Genomic DNA, 20,983 nt, shown 5'->3' with positions numbered 1-20,983 from the left:
ATCCCAGACCTCCCGCGGACTTAGAACTGTCCTGGTAGCGATCGTGTAAACAGGTTCCGGATTCCCTTACTGTCTATGGCCAGTCCCTAGCTCAGCTTCACACTACTGGGACTCTGGGCCTAGGGCATGCGGCCTAGGTAGGGGCGGACGGCCTCCCTACACCGGATCTCCTTCTCCTTCCTCGTACAGCTAGCTCTGCCCCAACACTTCCTTTTCCTCCCTTCCTCGTACCCGATTGGCCCTCGTGCGTCACGGGGTACCGCGGGGCTGCTGGGACCCGTAGTTCCCTAACCCCGCTCCTATCTGAGCTCTCCTAATTCGCGGGCTTTGCTCCCCTTGTCTGCGCATTCGCAACCTTCTGCCAGGCCAGTTCTGCGCCGGCGCCAACCTAAACATGGCGGCTCCCTCTTGCGCGGAACCTCCGTTATCGGAGCGTTCCCTAGGTGCAGCATCTCCCACCCCAAAATATGTACACTTTGTTTGCAAATGAGGAAATCTCTCCAAGATGTTTTCTTGTGGCAAGAAGGTGCAAGATCAGTGGCATAACTTCAGTGTAAGGGGCAATTCACTTACCCGGGTAGGTCATTTATCTACCTGCCCTCATCCCGCGACGTTGCTTCGGCACATGCCACGTTGCCATGACAACGCGGAGCTATGATGCTGTGACCTCGATGGAGCAGACCTGCAGTCTGCCAGAGCAGAGAACAGGGCCTCTGTAAATCAGTTTAATAGCTGTGGGGAAGAGCGTGGGGCCTCTAACTGCTTGAGGGTGTTCATCTCGAGTCTGGAGGGAAGGCCCCGACTCCCTTTGGGGGGCCTATCCAATTACACCAAAAAAATTTGCCCAGCTTTACCCAGATTGTGCCCGGGTGGTAGTAACGCTACTATGCAAGATAACAATTTACAGAGAAAAGCCAGCAAACGTGTTACTTATCCAAGGATGGCAAGATTTAAAAATGTAGCTTGTGAGAAATCAAATAAACACTTTTGATGTGAAAAGGCATGTAAATGAGAATCTTTTTGCATTTATAAATTTGTGAATACAGAGAAATCTCCTCAGGCACTGCTAATCTTGCACTTTATTAGCTATACACAATTATGTTCTACAAAAATATTGTTCCTGCTTCGAGAATAAAATGATTTGAATTGAAGGCAAAGTAGACATATCCATTGAAAAAGGGGCTTATTTCATTAAATAAGCGCAAATCAGAGCAAAAAGAGCAGTTTTTGCATTATACCATACTCTAAAATCCCTGTATTGCCTGTCCAAACTGTGGGATGAAGACTTTTTTCAATTTGATTTTGGCTCTGCAAATCTGTGTGGTAGGGCAAAATTATCAAAACTAGCAAATTTTAGCAACTGTATTCTAGAACTACTGTCAAGTGTAAAATGCAAAAACGATCAGAAATATTTGCCACTTTGCTACAAGATCACCTATAGTGTGTGCGTGTAAAGAGAAAAGAGGTCCCAGGACAAACCCCTGGGGTACCCCCACAGAGAGATCGACAGAAGAGGAGTTAGTAAACAATACAATTAAAGTATGATGTGAGAGGTAAGAGGAAATTCAGGAAAGAGCTTTGTTACGGATACCAAGAGAATGTGAAGGAGAAGAGTCAAAGGGTGCAGTGGTTGAGCACTATGAGCAGAATGTAGTGACCACTGTCTGACAGCATGGAGGTCATTAATTAGTTTAGTGAGGGCTGTTTCAGTGGAGTGAGCAGTGCGGAAATCAGATTGTAGAGGGTCTAAGAGAGAATAGGTGAGAAAATGGAGCAATCGAGACAATACAAGGCGATGGAGTTTGGAGGCAAAAGGCAGGAGGGAAACAGAACATTGCTAGAGACAGGCAAGGTCAAGCTTGCTGTTTTTGAGCAATGGTATAACTGTTGCATGTTTGAAGAAGGGAAAGGTAGCAGAGTAGAGGGAGGAGTTTAAAATGTGAGAGCATAGGGATTAGAATAGGAGCAAGAGGTTTTAGGAGATGGGAGGGAATGGGGTCAAAAGGGCAAGTGGTAGATGGAGAAGAGATCAGCAGCGAAACATCCTCCTTTGTGACAGCGGAAAAAAGAATTAAGGAAGGCTGGAGAATTAGGAAGAGGTGTAGGATGGGAGGATACAGAGGGGATGCCTTGACGTATGGATTCCACCTTTGTCTCAAAATAGTCAAAGTCCTGAGGTGAAATTGAGGTAGCAGATGGTGGTCGGAGTAAAGTCAAAGACAGAAGTGTCAGAGTGGGTTAGACTTGTGCGTGTTGATTAGTGAAGAAAAATAGGTCTGTTTAGCTTGGGAGAGGGCAGAGTTGAAGCAGGATAGGATAAATTTGAAGTGAAGGAAGTCTGCAAGAGTATGAGATTTCCTCCAGAGGCGTTCAGAGGAACGAGTGCAGGCACGCAGCATGCGTGTGGCAATTTAGCCAAGGTCTGGGGTTAGAAAGGCAAAAACGGTAACGAAAAAGAGGGGCATGTAGATCACGAGAGGATAGGGTTAGATGTTGTAGTTCTTGACCAGGTTGTCAGTCTGGAGCAGAACAGAGGGAGAAGGAGGAGAGGGAGGAGCACGAAGTGGAATAAAAAGCTGGTAGGTTATTAGAGCTCATGTCTCTGATGAAAGCTGGTAGGTTATTAGAGCTCATGTCTCTGATGAAACAGGGGTTGATGGAGGTGGAGCAGAGAAAATTTGATGAGATGATGGTCAGAGAGAGGAAAGGAGGAAATAGAGAAATCTGAGAACATTGAAGTTGAACATGAACCTACCGCAGTGTATCTGGTAATTGTTGACATAATACTGTGACATAAATTTAGTTAACATCAGTTGTCTACATTGTGCTTTTTTATAGTGTTAATCTACATAACAGACCTACAATTGTGCACATTTTCATGGGAATTAAGCGAGACATAAATAAGATATGATGAAAAACTAAAGGGGTCCCTGGTTTCCTGAAAAGAGTGCATGTGTGTGCTCGCACACACACAATTGGGCAAGTTTCATCTAGCAGCGGATCGACAAGAGCAGATTATTTATAAACCTTATACATCCATATTTTCCCCCGTCTCTCCATGTTGTGGTTAACTACTGACTCCTGGACTTACCTCCCAGTTCCTAGACAGTTTTGCTGCCTGGCTTCCACACTTTCTCTTTTCCGACTCCCCTACTCTCATTTTAGGGGACTTCATTACAAATGAGAATTTGAATGCTCCAGCTGCCTCTCATCTACTCTTAACCAATCTTTAGGTCTCTCCCAGTGGACCAGCTCTCCCATGCCTCGTGATGGACACTCAATTGACCTTGTTTTCTCACCTCTGCTCCTTCTTGAATTTCTCTAACTCACCATCTCTTTTTCTCTCACTCTACTTCCTACCTACACCTCCCCACCAACTCTTCTCATACCTAACGAAACTTACATATGTTTCTCAGCTTTATACCTCACTGCAAACCCTCCTCTCTCCTCTAACCACCCTCTTCTGCCCAGATCATCCCACCTCCCTATAATACAATTCTCATTTGCCCTAGCCAGATTGCTACTGGCACAACTCGTTGCTACCATCCCATCAACCCTCAACCATGGCAGATCAGCAAAACACAATACCCACAGAGATGCTCGTGCAGTCCTGAATACTAATGGAGGAAATCATGCTCTGCAGCAATTTTTCACACTACAAATCCTTTATTTCTACCTATGTTGCCCAATCCCTTCCTAAATAAAACTCCCTCCTATCTACTACAGTATGTCCCCCAATCCACAATGCCTGGTTTCCACTTTGAACTCTTTCCTTTGCCCACCCACACCTGTTCCCACTACTTCCCTTACAGCTCAATACCTCGCTAACCACTTTAAAGCATCTTGTCCAGCCCCATCTATGAAAAACAGTTCCCACCATGCTCCCAAAGCAATTCCCAGCTGCTTCCAACCAGTTACTGAGGAGAGTCTCCGGTCTTTTCTCTTTATCCCTCTCCAAAACCTGCACTCTCGATCCAATCCCCTCAGATCGTCTCTGCTGACACTCCACCGCAATTATTCCAACACAAACTCATCTCTTCATTCTCTGTGGATACAGACTAATTTCCTTCATTCTTCAAGCATGCTTCTGTCACACCAACCCTGATGAAACATCCCGCTCATACCTTCCCTTCTAGCTACCATCTTATCCCCCTTCTGCCATTTGCATCCATTTTTTTTTTAAACAGCATGCTGGACTTTCTCTCTTCTTTCTCCTTGACACACTGCAGTCTGGATACCATGCTACCCACTGCACTGCCCTAACAAAAGTCACTAATGATCTACTCAAAGCCAGATCACAAGGGCAGTGCTTACTTGTTCTTTTGGACCTTTCTGCTGCTTTTGATACGTTTGATCATCCCTTCCTTCTGCACACACTCCATTCTATTGGCATCCGTGACACTGCCATACATTGTACCTATCTGACCACACTGTTACACCGTTGCTGGCACATGTTCCTCTTTACTCCCACTCACAGTTGGTGTATCCCAGGGCTCTGTTTTAGGACCTCTACTCATCTCCATTTATGCTCCATTTATGCTTCTTGTAGCTAACTCCAACCTCTAGGTTGATGATACCCAAATCTACCTCTCCTGACCTTTCTCCTTCCCTCCAGCATTGTATTATTAGGTGTCTTTCTGCTCATGGATGTCCAATCATTATCTTAAACGTAACTTCTCATTTTCACTCCTAACTCTACATCTATATCGCATTCTTCCCTTGCAATAGAGGACTCAAAAATAATCCAGATTGTCACCTAGGCATCTATTTTGGGCTATCTGGACTCCCTTCATCCCGCACCTCTCCAAATCATGTTGTTTTACTTCTGCAATATTTCTAAAATACATCCCTTCCTCACAGAACAAACCAATCTTCTTCCGCACTTATATCCCGACTAGACTACTGCAACATCCTTCTAATTATTCTGTCTTTTTAAATGTGGCTGCCAGGCTTCTTTACCTCCAACCACTCCTAAGTTGCACCATTGAGCAAGTCCGAACATTGGCCACCCATACCCTGCAGTCTCACATTCGACACTTGTGCTCACCTACAAGGCTATAACACCGCTCCTCTAAATCTTTTACCTAATTTCTAAATGCTCTGCTACACGCAGTCTATGTTCTGCTCTTGATCTACGTTTCTCTACCTCCCTTATTACTCCCTCTCACTTTGGCCGCCGACACTTGCTGCACCCAATCTCTGGGAATTCTCTACCATGCACAATCAATCAGACTCTCCCCCACATACTTACTGTATGTAAAGGTTAATGAAATACACTTTTTCAAGGAGAGCTATCAAACATGCTCCTGACTTTTACCTTTCTTTCATCCTAGATCTGCATATTCAGAGTCCTGATGTTGAAAGCCAAACCCTTGCCCCCAAAAAACGCACACATACTATTCCTTGTGACTTCCCTCCCCTCCTAAATTGTAAGCTCCTTGTGCTAGGGGTCTATTTCCTATTGTCGGTTTGTCTAAACATATGCACTCATTTGTCATACAATGTTATTGTCCTCCCACCACATTGTACTGTGATGCAAATATGTTGGAGCCATACACATATATACACATATATATACACACACACACACACACACACACACACACACACACACACACACACACAAAGGGGTATCAGTACCATGTTAGCGGAGCTTCAATAATCAAAAATAAATAGACAATACCATTCTGTGGCTAACGAAATGCTTTTATTTGTGCGAGCTTTCGAGATACACCGCCGGAAGAAGAGATCAGTGTATCTAGAAAGCTCGCACAAATAAAAGCATTTAGTTAGCCACAGAACGGTATCGTCTATTCATTTTTGAGATATATATATATATATATATATATATCTGCATGGGCTAGACTTCTTTACTGTTTCTCATGGCTGGATTCAAACATTAAAGAAAACTTACGCTTGTCTGCTGCTAGTGATCTTGTGCGAGTGCTCTGCTCACTCACCAGGGAGACAGACCCAGCCTCATCTCAAGACAACGAGAAGAAAAAGACAGCGCACCAAGGGCAAATGGAAGTATAATCTAAAAATACAAAGTAGCTAAAACTTACAATTCAGAACTGGACAAATCGCTTGACACTGGGTCCCTGGATCAACCTGCACGCCTCCGGTCCTAAGTGAATAGTCTGCTCTGACGCAAAACGCTTTGAAGAAAACGTCAAACGAACTTCCACCCCTATATATTCCCACAGCACATATTTAATTCAAAACACAGGTTCCTAATAATATCATCACACTTAAGACCATGCTATGCATATAAATGGACATAAAAAAAAACAAGTAACAAAGTGAAGATAATAGACCACAAGCTATAAAGTGCTGAATAAATTGATCATATATACTAAATATACCATGTATAAAGTGAATGCTTGATATAATCTTTAAATAATCATGTGATCATGAACGATGATTACAATCCAATAATAATAATTAGCATATATTAAATCAATATCTCAACTCCGGAAGATAACTTTCTCTCTCCTTAAGAGTGATGTTCCTAATAATATCATTACACTTAACATGTGATTTGATCTTGGGACTCAGTGCACAGGGTCTTCGTTGTATCACCTCGCCAGACAGCGGGACTTCCATGAATCAAACGACTTGTCCTGTTTAGAATTGCAAGTTTTAGATACTTTGTGTTTTTATATTATACTTACTTCCACTTACCCTTGGTGCGCTGTACCTTTTATTCTGAATATATACCTGTATTCACATACACAGATTTCACAGCAAAATAAATATTTATGGGACTATTTATTAACAGAAGGTATATTACTATCACATCGCACCCCAAATAATTAATATTAAGACTTTTAGCATTGCATCGATAGTAGGATAGTTTCAAACTTTTGTTTTATATTCCATACACATACATGAGGCTCAGATTTGAAGGATCAAAAATCGATAAAAAGTAAAAGAAGTGATGACCAAGAATGTTGCTAGATGTATAATAGCACATGATCATCAAGCACACTTTTTTATTTGGGATTTACTATATAAAATATTTTCCTATATCACTAGCTGATGCAATTGTGGCAAAGTTGATACCGTATATTTTTAAATATGTTTCCAAAAATAAATGCGTATGGACTTCTTGACAAAGTCTAATCAGTCCTGAGTCCACATTCAAAACGAACAACAATAGTCTTGAAGCTTGTTTATTGCAGTGCATGGTATTCAACTTTATTCTTACTGCTTCCCGCTATACATGAAAGTGTGTAAACATTTTTCAAATTATCAAAAGCTAAAAACTATATGCCGCTGGTTAGAAAAAAAACAATTTTATAAATCTGATAAAAATATGCATATTCCTGGTAAAAATACAGGTGATCACTAGAGAATGTATTGCCACAAACATTTTAAGTATGATGCTTTGGATAAAGAAAGCGACATCTTCTTAACCCCTTCACTGGCAAAGGAGACTTTAGTCCATTGTGAAGCCGAGCACATAGAACGTCCCTTTGGGAGAGGAGGGGTTCAGTCAAGTTTTACAAAATATATACTGTAGAAGTAAAAGAAAAGATGGAGCAAAATAAATACATGATGTATCGTTAGTGCTACCTACAGAGATTACCATAAACGTAATATAAATCAGATGTCGCAGGCTTCATTTATAGCAGCGACATAATGCATAAATATTGTATTAACACGGTCTAGAAAGCTATAATATGGGAGTTGTTTAAATTATTATGAACACTTCATAATGTTCTACTCCGATTCCATTTTTGACTGAATAGCAGGGATCTGAGTTTGTGTTTATGGAGGAACTTTATATATATGTAGCCTGTTAATCACAGTGCAGATAGAGAGCTCAGTTGTGCTACACCTAAACGTTATATGGAATCAATGCAGGACACACGGTCATGACAAATATTACCTTTAACAGATGTATTATCCTATATACTAAAAACATGAGGGGTGTATGGGTGTTCAGATTATATGTGCTGGGTGATGATGGTGAAAGGCACGGTTGCAGACCTGTCTAAGACATGCAAATGAGCATACAGGAATATTTCCATTTGAGATATATATATATATATATATATATATATATATATATATATATATATATATATATACACATACATACATACCATACATACATACCATACACACACACGCTAGGAAGATATCCATTTGGAATGACCCATTTTAATCTCGTTTCTGTCAGAGGGGGGTCAGCAATGCATTGCTTAGTTGTGTTTTTTGTTTTTAACCATTAACTACATTGGGCCAGCTTGAATGCACTTCAAAACATGGGTGTTGCAGTGATATGTTGTACATTTCTATTTTTTTTTAAAGAATCCAATCAAAATTATATATGTATTAGTGAAATGTAATAACATTCTCATTTGCATATACCAGGATTGTGAAAAATGCTTGGAGACAAATTCTCCAGAGCTGTGACATTTTTTTTTCAAATCAGAGGAAAATCTCACAGGGTTTGTAAATACAGAGTGCCATATATACACAGTCATTTTCCAAAACCACATAGGTAGTGAGGGATATACTGAAACAAGAATTACAGAGTTTTGTGGAAAAGCAATTATTTTTGTGATTTTTTTCCATTGCCCTTTTGAGTGACTGTCTTTCTGTTGTCCTACAGTTGTGCAAGTGATTGTGCTGTGTACCACCTGTCTTATAGTGAGAGTGCTGATCTACAGAATGTGACTGCGATTCCATTCCTTTTCCTATTACATACTTTCAGTACGTTATTCAGCTCTTCAGTATATGAAACAGTATCACATAAGCAGTGCGAAAGCATTGTGTGAAGAGTTTATAGAAGTCAGTGATTTTCAACTTGTGTTCTGTGGGTCCCTTGGGCTTCATGGAACATTACTAGGGATCTTCAGAGGAAAACGGAGTAGTAGGGGACATTTTACGATGATATTTTCTGACATTTTTTCCTTCCATAATAAAAAAAAAAGGTAAGTGTTATTACTATAATTATATATACTATACAAAACAGTTAGTATATTTAAAAAATATATAAGCCCTACTACTGCAATAGTATTTTATGTACATAGTCTGGGGTTTCCCGCAAACACAAAACATATTTTCAATGGTTCTGAAGTTCTTAAGAGGTAGGAAACCACTGATCCAGGCAGCTTCGCATTTTATTTCACTGTAGTATGGCAGGTAAATAAAATGAGAACATATTTTCATGTGGCCCAGTGACGATCACTGTTCAGATCTTACTGATATGTATACTTAATTTACATGGCTCTTCATGCAGCTACTTCACCCTGTCTACAACGCTTGCAGTGATAATTTGAATATTTAATACAGTGAACCGGTCATCACCTTTTCGTGATAACACTCGCCTTTGGAGTTTATGGAATCTGGCCTATTGACGGGGATGGACTTTGTAGATCTGAAAATGATCTTCTACGCGCTCTAGCCCATATTAACAAAAAGGTGCTAAGCTTCAGCACATCCTATCTCCAATGCGGGAGTCAGGTTGTGCTGAAGATTAGCACCCTTTAGTTAATATGGGCCTCTGTACGCAAGATGCACAATTGAAAAGGCTGGTCATGCTTATAGGTTGCCATAGTGGGTAGAGAATATTTTTTTTCTTCAACAATAGTTTAGCACTTTACTAACAATGTGATAATGATGTATTAGCCTGTTAAGAAATATGGTGAAATAAAAATGTATTTGAATGCGTCACTTTTCACATAAACCTTTTTGGACAAATTGCATTGCAGATACAAAAGCATATACATAAAATCCTTTCACATGTTCCCTAAATGGACCATACCATTGCTTCTATACTGCAATACCATCATTTAACTGTATTATTGGCAATATATTGCTTGGCAATTGTACATTGACCATTTTTGCTGTTCTTTTCAAGAAAATGTCACAGGCCTATTTAAGTCACTAAAAATAGATGGTAGGTACAAATGTATGTATTAGAATATGCTTGAAAGTACTGTAGTTGTAGACATAGGATTAGGAGATTTACATTTTTACCCTGAGTCGTATTTTGTTAGTGTATCAGTGATTTACATTTGGTGGCATTATTTAGCTTGCATAAAACTTTTCTTACATTTGAAGTAAACAGACTAAAAAATTATGCATCTTGAATTGATGCAAACTTGTCTAGTCACTTTAGTTTTACATAACCTCACTACAGTCAAACTATGGCCTAAATCATACATGATGCCCAATAAAAATCGGTGGGAAGACACTTGTTTTTTTCTTCTTTCAAATTTGTAATAATCTTGAACTCACTCAGGCCAAATGTGTAAGACAGAGAAGGCGTTATCCTTAAAGGCAAACCATTTTTCGGGCCACACGGTTCAGTAGCCCATATTAATGTCTAGACTGATTGCAGTACATAGAATTGTAAAAGGTTTCTTGATGCTGTACAAAATTGTCTTAATTTTTTCACAAGTATAATGTTTACTTCCTTGGTCGTCTGCTTTTAAAATTGATTGGACAACCATCTTTATTTGAGGCAAAACAAAATTCATGTCTCTAGGTTTACATCTCCATGTTCTGGGTGCATTCACTGACTTTTCTCAGTTCTCTTGCAATGTCCCAAGCCTCTAGTAAAATATTTTATCTGCGTATAAACAACATATTTTTCATGTATCGCAATACTCCTCTTGGGCAGAAAAAGTATTTAATGAGAAGCTAACAGCTGAATGTGACTATTATTCTTTACGTCCGGGAAGTATCCTGTCTTGTAAAGCAATCCATCATTGTTTGAATTATTGGAATGGTCCAACACACTGGATGAAATGTACATTCTAAACATAATTATATTTTCATTGCACTCTCCAACTCACTTCTGAATTGGTACAATAGCTGTGTAGGAGAAAATAAGTCAGGGGTTGTACAGCCAATTTAGAAAACTCACTGGCTGACTTTTTCCTCGAGTGTTACACATAAAAAACATCTCTGCGCCTTGACAAGTGATTAAGAGTGTTTACGGTCTTCTTTTCAGTTTGTACATAATTCGCCACTGTACTAGTAGTCCATTGTTAAGAGAAAGGACAGCCACATCGTTCCTGCAGAATGGTTTCCATTATTAAAATGCTCTGTGGAAAAAAAAAATGTAAACTGTTAGAATTCTAAACTTCCATTAAGTAAGCTTTATGCAGTTGTAGGTGTATGGATAAAGGCCTCCCCAATGATCTTCCAGGAGACATAGACTGACACACACACACACACACACACCTTAATATTTACGGCGTCAACAGTAGAGCGCTCTTTTGGCTCTCCACCTACCATGTTGGCGGCTGTGTGTGTCAGTGTGTATCTGAAACCCACACAGACATAAAAATATATATTTGCACATCATTAATTCTGTTAAGACCGTTTCATTTGCCTTATTTCTTTTTCCATCAAATTTACCTTTTTATAAGAAACAAAAAGCTAAAGCAAATAACTTGCTGCATTTTTACTAATCATTTTCACGATAGTTATTCAAGGCCAAAGAATGCTGTGGCCTATATTTTCTGCACCAGAAGCCACTTTACATACCGCCTGTTCACATTAATGAGCCAGGTGGTGTTCTCCCATTCTCCCATTCCAGAAAGTGCCTTATGAAATAGCACAGACAGTGTCCTACTATCCAAACTGAAGTATTACTCCAAAAATTATATATACTACGTCATTTTTACTCTGTCACTTTAGTTCAATATGTGCTTTAAGGGGTCATTTTGCTCCACTTATGCCAGTAAGAGATTTGTGGAGTGGGTATAGAAGTTAGAGAGCGATAACCTAGTATTAGGCCATGGATAACATTTTGCATCTGTACCTGGTACAGTTTTCCATCAATTAAATCCACCATGTTTAGGTGGCATTTATCAATCTCCACTCTAAAAGTTTTATACATAATGTGTCGGAGCAAAATGGACCAAAATCTATAAAAATTGCTTCACATTATGGAGCAAATTGCGGATACCTTAGTTGGGGAAAGAATGAAACAGATTCCTAAATTATTTCAAAATCAGGCATTTAACCAGGAATAAAAAGTAAATGTAGTAACACGTAAGACTATCCTTTAATGCTTTTAGATGTTTAAATAATCTCAGGAGAGAAATGCAGATTTTTTTATGGATCAATAATCGCTCTGCTTTTCTCTAAATGCTACAGATGAAATTGAATCATCTTTGATTTAATACCATAATAACCAACAATGACCATCAAAATATCACTTTTGGAGCTAAAGCTTTTATAGACTATGCATGGTATCTTTCATTTGGACATTTGCAGCATTAATAAATGGTGGTGAATACAAAGGAGCCTTCGTATTCGCTTACATTTATTAATGCTATCTTTGTTTCTGATTATATTTTGGGTAAAAAAAAGAAGAAGAAGAAACCCTCAAAAATGATGCTTTGATGTGACCAACAAAAGATAACATGTTACGGTCATGAAAGCTAAAATTAAACAATTAAGCAGGTTGATTATAGAACAGTGAGACATATACGCATCTTATTATCAATTGTCAAACCTGAAATTATACAATTGCGTCTCATAACTGATGAAAAGACTTGTGGGTCAATCAATGTTCATGTGAAAACATTAAAAGCACTCAGGAATTAACAAAACATGACATGATACATAAGAAGCGTAGCTCGTAATCTATTATATAAATAAAAAGGAGTAATAATGGAGGCTTCTAGTGAGATTTTCTGAAAAATTATACTCAATGAATTTCCACTAACACTTCAAAGTGTAATTCTAGTTTCTTAAGTCTTTCCAGACACATTCTTCTGACACAGAACCAAACATTTTTAAGGCTAAGTAGAACAGTAGCTGGTCCAGCTACGTAGCTCTCTACCTTCCCCTGTCATGTAAGTTCTAATAAGATGTAAAAAGGGACAGGCTATCCTATGGGGGTTCCCCTTCCTCATGCCGACTTCCTGAGTGATAGGAGTGGTGGTGCATGTGCTGGGTCCTTCCTCTTTGAGCTACAGGAAGGAAGTGCCTAAATTATAGATTTAAGTAAAGCCCCTTAGAGGTGAGACCTTCAGTTCGTTCGAGCCTGCCCCTGCATGGGGTAGGATGTGTTGGAGAACGTCTCCTCCCGGCCGGGAGCGAGACGTGCTCAGCCCCTCATGGGTTGAACACATAACCTAATCTAGTTAGGCCTCACCATTACCAGCAGGCCAGTACCATCCAGAAGCCATGGATCTACCCTTTCAATTTGAGCATACGCTGCAATAACACCAGCCGTGGCTGCTGAAATAAAGAACATCCTCATTTGTACCTTTAGCTATGCTGCAGTCTGTATGGACAGAGGTAGAGAGATTAAGGATCGTCATGGGGGACCCCCTTCAGGCACTGCTGAAGCCCCCTATGTCTGGACACACTGACACCACAAAGAGAAGAACCAGAGGTATCCCTAAAGGTCTGCCCTGTACCCCCACACCATCACGGGAAACTGATCTCTCCTGTCCCCAGAACTACACCAAGCAGTCGCATAGCCATAATCTCCAAGAAGGAAGGGGTGGCGGGGGGGGGGGGGGGAGAGAGAACATGTGCTACATAAGAGAAGCACAGATATTCTAGAACACGGATTAAGTTAACTGTGTTTTGGATGATCTGTGATGTCTGTGCAAGATGTGATTCAGCAGCACACCAACCCTGGAATAATCTTCCAGAACATTTTGTGAATCCTCACAGGTACTCCAACACTGGGTATACAGCTGGAGAACCTTTTTATGGACTTCCTTTGTATGACCATGGCCTTCTATCCTGACTATCTTAGAACTGCTGCCTGCCCAGACCTGACTACCCTTGCAGGCCCACGACCTCTGAACCATGACCCGCCTACTCTTGTCTGCAGCCAGCCCACGACCTTGGTACCGGACCATTCTTGTTAGTCTAGGCACCAGAACCCAGGTCAAGGATTGGAACTATACGCCCTACCCTGCGGTTCCTTCTCCTAGACTGCAGTTAGCAACATTACAGTGCTATACTCTTCAAGTCATGCAGAATGGACTGAACAGACCTCTGAAGCACTAGAGTGGATGGTGGCGCCTAGTTCCTTACAGGACAGACTATATAGGAGAAAGCGGGCTATGTCGCAAGCATTTCAATAAACTTTTTGAAGCAATAGAAATGTCTGCAATTAGCAATGTTCCAAGTCCAATGCTATCCCCTTACATTCATCCACTGTCACTTTAATTGCCACTGTTGGTTTGCAGCACACCCCTGCCCTATTCTGAGACTGGGGTGGTGCACAAGATTGAATTGGGGACCCTGGGAGACAACGGCAGAAGCTGAGCAGGGTAGTGGCAGAGGACGGCGGTGGGAGAAGAGGACAGAGGACAACCAGAGCAAAGCATGGCAGCTGAGGGGTTGGACGGGTCGAGCGAAGCAGGACAGCCAGGGAGGAGGGCGCCACAGCAGTCCGACCCGGAAGTCTTCACTGACTTATGTTGAGTAAAAACTTTATTGCACCATGAGGTGGCGCTCTGTTTTTTTCTCCTTATCTTAGTTTTCCATTGGATTGCTGGATTTGCATCCTGGATCAGTAGAGCAGTGTGTGTGTGTGTGTGTGTGTGTGTGTGTGTGTGTGTGTGTGTGTGTGTGTGTGTGTGTGTGTGTGTGTGTGTGTGTGTGTGTGTGTGTATATATATATATATATATATATATATATATATATATATATATATATATATATATATACACACTCTATTTGTATTATATACCAGTAACATAATAGAGGGTACAGTTACAGCCATGTCTGTTTCCTGTACTCCTGGTGTATTCTTCCTCCTTTTGAGCCTTGGAGGAGTATTTTATTGATTATTAATTTGTATTACACACAATAAAGAATATCACTTGTGAGCACATTCACATGTCTTAGACAGGTCTGCAACCCTGCCTTTCACAGTCATCTCCTAGCATACAGTGCTCCCACTGCAGTTATGGATTCTGGGAGGAAATGACATGCAAATGAGCACTCAATGTGTCACCTTTTGCCTGGAATATCCATTCACATGGATTCCATTTAAGCAAATGCATCGCCGTTCACACAGCTTTTAAGCACAGCATGTGACTAGCAAAGCAAGTCAAACCACTCACAGACATGTTTCAACCTTGATAGGTATCATCAGAGTGAGCTTGGTTTATACTTGCTTTGCAATCTTTCTAGGCTGGGATGGTTTACAATTACATTTTAAGTTATGGTGGGTGAAAAAGGCAACAAAATGTGAATGAATGTACTCACAAGTGATGTACTTTATTGGCTATATGCCAACGGTGGAGTTTTTTTGCTGCCTTTTTCACCCACCATAACTTAAAATGTGTGTGCGTGTGTGTATATGTGTATGCGTGTATATATATATACATACATATACAAATATATATATATATATATATATATATATATATATATATATATATATATATACACATACATATAACATACATACATATATATATATATATATATACATACAACATACATACATATATATATATATATATATATATATATACATACATACATACATAGATATATATATATATATATATATATATATATATACACACATATATATATACATTTTATTATGCCATAGAAGTGTTTCTTGCTCTTTTTTCCTTTAGATACGGTATCTATATAGCCATCTCCATATCCATCCATGTATCCATATCTCCATCCATTTATCCATATATACCTACATGTGTAGCACCCCGGTGGGAATACTTCATACAGTACTTAAGGGCCGGAGAGGGATAACTGCAAATATAGCTACAATGCATTCCTTCTATCCATCACATGGGGTAGGATAACTAGGCAGAACCTAGCCACACCCACCTTCTAGAATATGCCTAGTGATGTCACCAAGTAATTATACCAAGCAGAATGTCATAACCCCTCTTATAATAGTCATGGTGACTAGTGATGTCACTACTGGGTGTGTATATATAGTGAGATGGAACAATCTAGGTTCAGACACAGCAATTTGATATGCATCCTGAGTCATGTTTGTGCTTTGCATTTGTTGCTGTTGTGGATGTTGGAAAACATATTTTTGAAGATGCTGCATCTTTTCCAAGGTTGTCTGTATACTCAGTTTACACTTTAATTGTATAATTTTTTCACTTTTAAACACTCACTTGTCCTATTATGGACTATATTCGCTATTACAGTGCTTATATTTAGATTTATCCCTGATTTACACTGAAATGCATTGTTTTCACTATTGGTGAACGCTGCTTTCCTGTTATCGCAAATACAAATCAGAGTCTTTAAAGCAGTTTCTGTGTTTTAAAAAAAAAAAAAAAAAAAGGGGGAATCTATACACCAAGCAAGGGGTGATAAATGACAGGTGGGATACATTAGAAGTACTTTTTCAGCAAGGAATGATGAAATCAAAGGATGATCAATATATACTTTCAACTAGCGCTCAAACACTTAATTCTCAGTCCCCAGCCATCAAGCTTCAGGGACTTAATTTACACTACTTACGGTGCCTACATGTACGAGAAATGTAGAACAAATAATGCCTGCCCATTAAGCTGCCCACATCTGTAGAAAAAGCTTAAAAAGCTTTCATCATTGACAACCTGCACTACAGCATTTATATTTGTAGAAAGAACAATTGTGCTTCACTATAGCATGGTTTTGGGTTTCCCACTGCTATTTGGATCCGTTTCCTGGACACAAATTCTTACGCTTCCCCCTTTTTCTTTTTTAACATGCAGAGGAAGCACAAGGTCTCCGGAAATTAATTTCTGCTCCAGAGACCCCATGGTTCCCACCCACGCAGAAAAAAGGGGTGCATTTAATTTGGAATGCTCCATAAACCTTTTTGTGTGTCATGGAGAGATTTTTTATTTTACCCAAGCTACTTCAATGAGACCTACGGACATTGGTGGAATATATCCACTTACTATATATACAAAAATATACATATGCATCTATTTTAGTTATCACCTCTGGTTCATGCTGTGCTGTTTTGGTGTTCAGAACAGTGGAGAGAAACAAAATATTAGCCACTGAGAGTAATTTTGATCCAACATCAGAATTACTGCATTATTTAATGCCAAGGGAAAATATCCTGCCAAAAAGAAGGATCCAGCGCTCCACGGATTTTGCAAAATTTCAAATTTTATTGCGCCATACACAACAACCGTTTTGACCTTAGTAGGTCTTTTTCAAGTGAAAACATCCTACACATTATACAAATCAAGACATTTGGTCGTGGCATTCAGTCGCCACTCAACTTGCCACCAAGACATCTCTCCGCCAGCTGCTTTGCCACCACGGTAAGTCCCTAACCTTACTCCTCATCTTTAAAAACCCTAATTTTAACCCCCAATACCAACGTTACCCCTACCCTAAAAATCTTAACCCTTTACCCATATCCCCTAAAACCCCGTATCCTTAACCCCTACCCTAACCGTTAAAACCACTTAAATTAACTTATCTGATTGGTGACATGGACAGCGGCTCAGAGTCCTGTGGCGGAGAAGCTATGCAAAGTGTCACCCCGGCAGAGACTTGGTCGTGGCAAGACGGCTGCGACCAAATGTCCGAAGCCAAACAAATCATAGATCATACAAACACAGAATTTATACAGAACATCCTATTAAAACATGTATGTTTATTAACTCTTTCTAAACATCTCTTATTGACTGCTAAAATTTGGAAGCCTATGCAAACAGAACAACATATTACTTTGAGACATTAATAGTGAGAAACATATACATGTGTATGTACATCTTTATTTATATAGCGCCATCTATCTACATAGTGCTTCACAACAGTAAGGCCTCAGCCATGTTTAGCGCTTGCTGGCGGAAGCGTGCTGACGTGCGCTCCCGCTCAGCACTGAGCCCCTACAGCCGCAATTAGAGCGGCTTTAGTAGGGGCTCACCTGCGCTTCCACAAGCACGCGGAAGCGCAGGTCTTAGGGGAATTTAAAATTTCCCCGCTTGCCGGCGCGACAGGCCGGTCACGTGAGCGGTTCGCCCAATGAGGGCAAACCAGCTCCGTGACGTCACTGGCCCGCCCCCGGCCAGTGACGTGCCCGCACCCTGACGGTCCGCTGACAGCGCGTGCGGTAAGCAACCGCAAGGCCAGGGAAAGCACCCGCTTTCCCTGCGCCTCAGCACGCCAGCAGGGAGCCTGGCCGAGGCCTAACACGCGACATAATTGAAATTAGAGCTTCAGACATAAAACAATAGGAAAGGGAGTCCCTACCCAGAAGAGCTTACAATCCATGTGGTAAATAGGAGAACATACAGAGACTGTAGGAGGGAGTGTTCTCTTAAGCGTGTCTGCAAAGGGTCATGGTCAGTGCATATGAAATATATAGTCCAAGCCAACAGAGCTACCCATATGCTTTGTTAAAGAGGTGTGTTTTAAAAAAGGTTCTAAAGGTGGAGAGAGTGGATGCTAGTCGGATATTGAGTGGGAACGATATTCGAGAGGTGTGGGGTAGTGAGTGCGAACAATTTTAGGCAGGAGAGGGCTGTAAATACAAAAGGGATAGACAGAAGACATCTTTGAGCAGGACAAGAGTCGGACAGGTGGATACCAAGAAATTAGGGCGCAGATGTAAAGAGGGGCAGCAGAGTGTATAGACTTAAAAGAAGGGAGGAGAATTTTGTAAGCAATACAAGATTTTATAGGAAGCCAGAGAGGGATTTCAGCAGAAGAGATTTAGGAGAGAGAGTCCAGTGATTCTAGCAGTAGAGTTTAGGATAGATTATAGGGGATACAGGTGAGAGGCAGAAAGGCCGGACAGTAGAAGGTTGCAATAGTCGAGACGGGAGAGAATGAGGACCTGTGTTAGCCTTTAAGCAGTAGAGCGACAGATGAAAGGGTGAATCTTTGCAATGTTAGAGGAAACAAAGCAATAGGTTTTAGCTCATTGTTAATGTGAGAGGAGAATGAGAATGAGAGGGAGGGGTCAAATGTGACACCTAGGCCGTGTGCTTGTGATACTGGGTGTATGATAGTTCTGTCAACATTAATGTAGTCCCCTACAGTAGGGCCAGACTTGGGAGGAAATAGGAGGAGCTCTGTTTTTGACATGTTAAGTTTGAGTCGGCGGTGGGCTAACCAGGATGATATAGCAGAAATACATTCAGAGATTTTGGTCTGTACAGCAAATATTCAGGGATTGAACAGTAAATTTGTGTGTCATCAGCATAGAGGTGATATTTGAACACTAGAGATATCAAGTCACCTAGGAAGAGTGTGTAAAGAGAAGAGGTCCAGGACAGAGCCCACATGCATCTGTTTAACTGCAAAAACAAAGTATACAAAAATTCCCCAGAAACCCACACTCTTACAGACCTAGTGGCTATGTATTTATAAACATCTTAGACGTGCTGCAATTGGCTCTAATTCCCAGTTCAGAAAGTGATCAGAAAAATTATGATATCTATTAACACGAAAACACACTTTATTTAATAAAGTGAACTGCAATGAAACAGATAATTGAAGGGTGGGAACGCATACAGTATATGAAATAACTTCCTAGTCGTTTGTCCAACACTGCATGTGTAAGGATTGGGGGAGCGATGCCGCCCTCAGCTTACCTTCAGCCGCTCCCCCCGCCGGCCAGGACGCCTCTCCTTCAGGGACCGGTCGTCATGCGGGTCAAGCGAGCACACTCCACCCACGCGGTGGCACCATCAGGACTCAGCGTGCGATCGGCACGCATGAGACTCGCGCTAGCAGCCTAACATCACAGTACCTCCCCACACCTCTCCTTGACTCCGGAGCGGCCAATAACAGCCATCATTGCTGTAACACCTCCACACCACACCCTACCTCATTGGTTGACTTCTCCTATGTATGCTCAGCTGTGCCAATGGCACTTTGGCTGAGCATAAACCTATGTAGTGTTCACTGCTGCTTGCCTCCGAAGTCTTGTCTTGCTCTTGTTGTTCCTAACTCTTCGTTCCTGACACCGGCTTTCTATTGGACTCTGCTCTTCTCTACTCCTGACCCCAGCTACTCTCGACGATCCGCACCTCTCCAACCCCGACCTCGGCAACGTACCTCGATTACTCTCCACTCTCCAATCCAGACAATGGCTTATAGTACCTGCAACGTTCCGCTACTCTCCAACCCCGACCTCGGCAAGTATTACGACTAACCTTACCTCTCCAATCCCGACCCGGCTACCTCGACTATCCTACTTTCCAGAAGCGCACTCGCGGCTGTGGGTGGCGTTTATATCTACCCCCACCTCAGCCTCGCGGTCCCGCCTTGTCTCTGGTGAGCACTGCGTTACATCATGTTATTCTCATAGAATAGATTGTTGGGAGCAATGTATAAAGATTAGAGAGTAATTTTCATTCCGCGTCTATACACGTTAATTAAGTAATAATCCCCGAAGAACAGGGCATTATTGGCCAGTAATGCCCTGTTCTGAGGGGATTATTACTATTATAGGCTAAATGTATGCTTATTTTAAATTTTTCAGAAAAAAAGATACATTTTTGTAGTCATTGATTTTTATCAGTGTATATATCTGTATAGGAAAAAAGTAGTAAAGTAGAAGATGAGGGGGCTGAGGGGCGGGAGAGAGATAGGTTTAGGGGGGACGAGAGAGGTGAAGGGGGGCAAATAAAAAAGTGAAGGAGGGGGGGAAGAGAGAAGTGGTGGGGGGCGAGAGGGGTGAGGGGTAAGAGGGTGGCAAGGGGAGAAGAGAGAGAGGCGAGGGGGGGGAAGAGAGAGAGGCGAGGGGGGGGGAAGAGAGAGAGAGGCGAAGGGGGGAAGAGAGAGAGAGGCGAGGGGGGGAAGAGAGAGAGAGGCGAGGGGGGGGAAGAGAGAGAGAGGCGAGGGATGGGAAGAGAGAGAGAGGCGAGGGATGGGAAGAGAGAGAGACGAGGGGGGGAAGAGAGAGAGGCCGAGGGGAGGAAGAGAGAGAGGCGAGGGGGGGGAAGAGAGAGAGAGAGGCGAGGGGGGAAGAGAGAGAGGCGAGGGGGGAAGAGAGGGAGAGAGAGACGCGAGGGGGGAAGAGAGAGA

At 41.4% G+C, this 20,983-nt stretch overlaps 1 protein-coding gene across 2 annotated transcripts in view; it reads right to left on the bottom strand.

The window, feature by feature from the left end:
* Positions 1–6,754: 6,754 nt before the first annotated feature.
* PRELID2 (PRELI domain containing 2) overlaps positions 6,755–20,983 on the bottom strand; it is a 108,023-nt gene continuing 93,794 nt past the window's right edge. For both annotated transcript variants that reach the window (XM_075601039.1, XM_075601040.1), the window contains one exon: positions 6,755–11,066. In XM_075601039.1, the coding sequence (XP_075457154.1) occupies positions 11,010–11,066 (57 nt within the window). In that variant the 3' untranslated portion in view covers positions 6,755–11,009. The remainder of the gene's footprint in view (positions 11,067–20,983) is intronic.

This window comes from Ascaphus truei, chromosome 5 (assembly GCF_040206685.1).
Source record: "Ascaphus truei isolate aAscTru1 chromosome 5, aAscTru1.hap1, whole genome shotgun sequence".
In the NCBI taxonomy this organism is placed as follows: domain Eukaryota; kingdom Metazoa; phylum Chordata; class Amphibia; order Anura; family Ascaphidae; genus Ascaphus; species Ascaphus truei.
The sequence above is the reverse complement of the archived record's forward strand: the minus strand, read 5'-3'. Positions and strand labels throughout refer to the sequence as shown.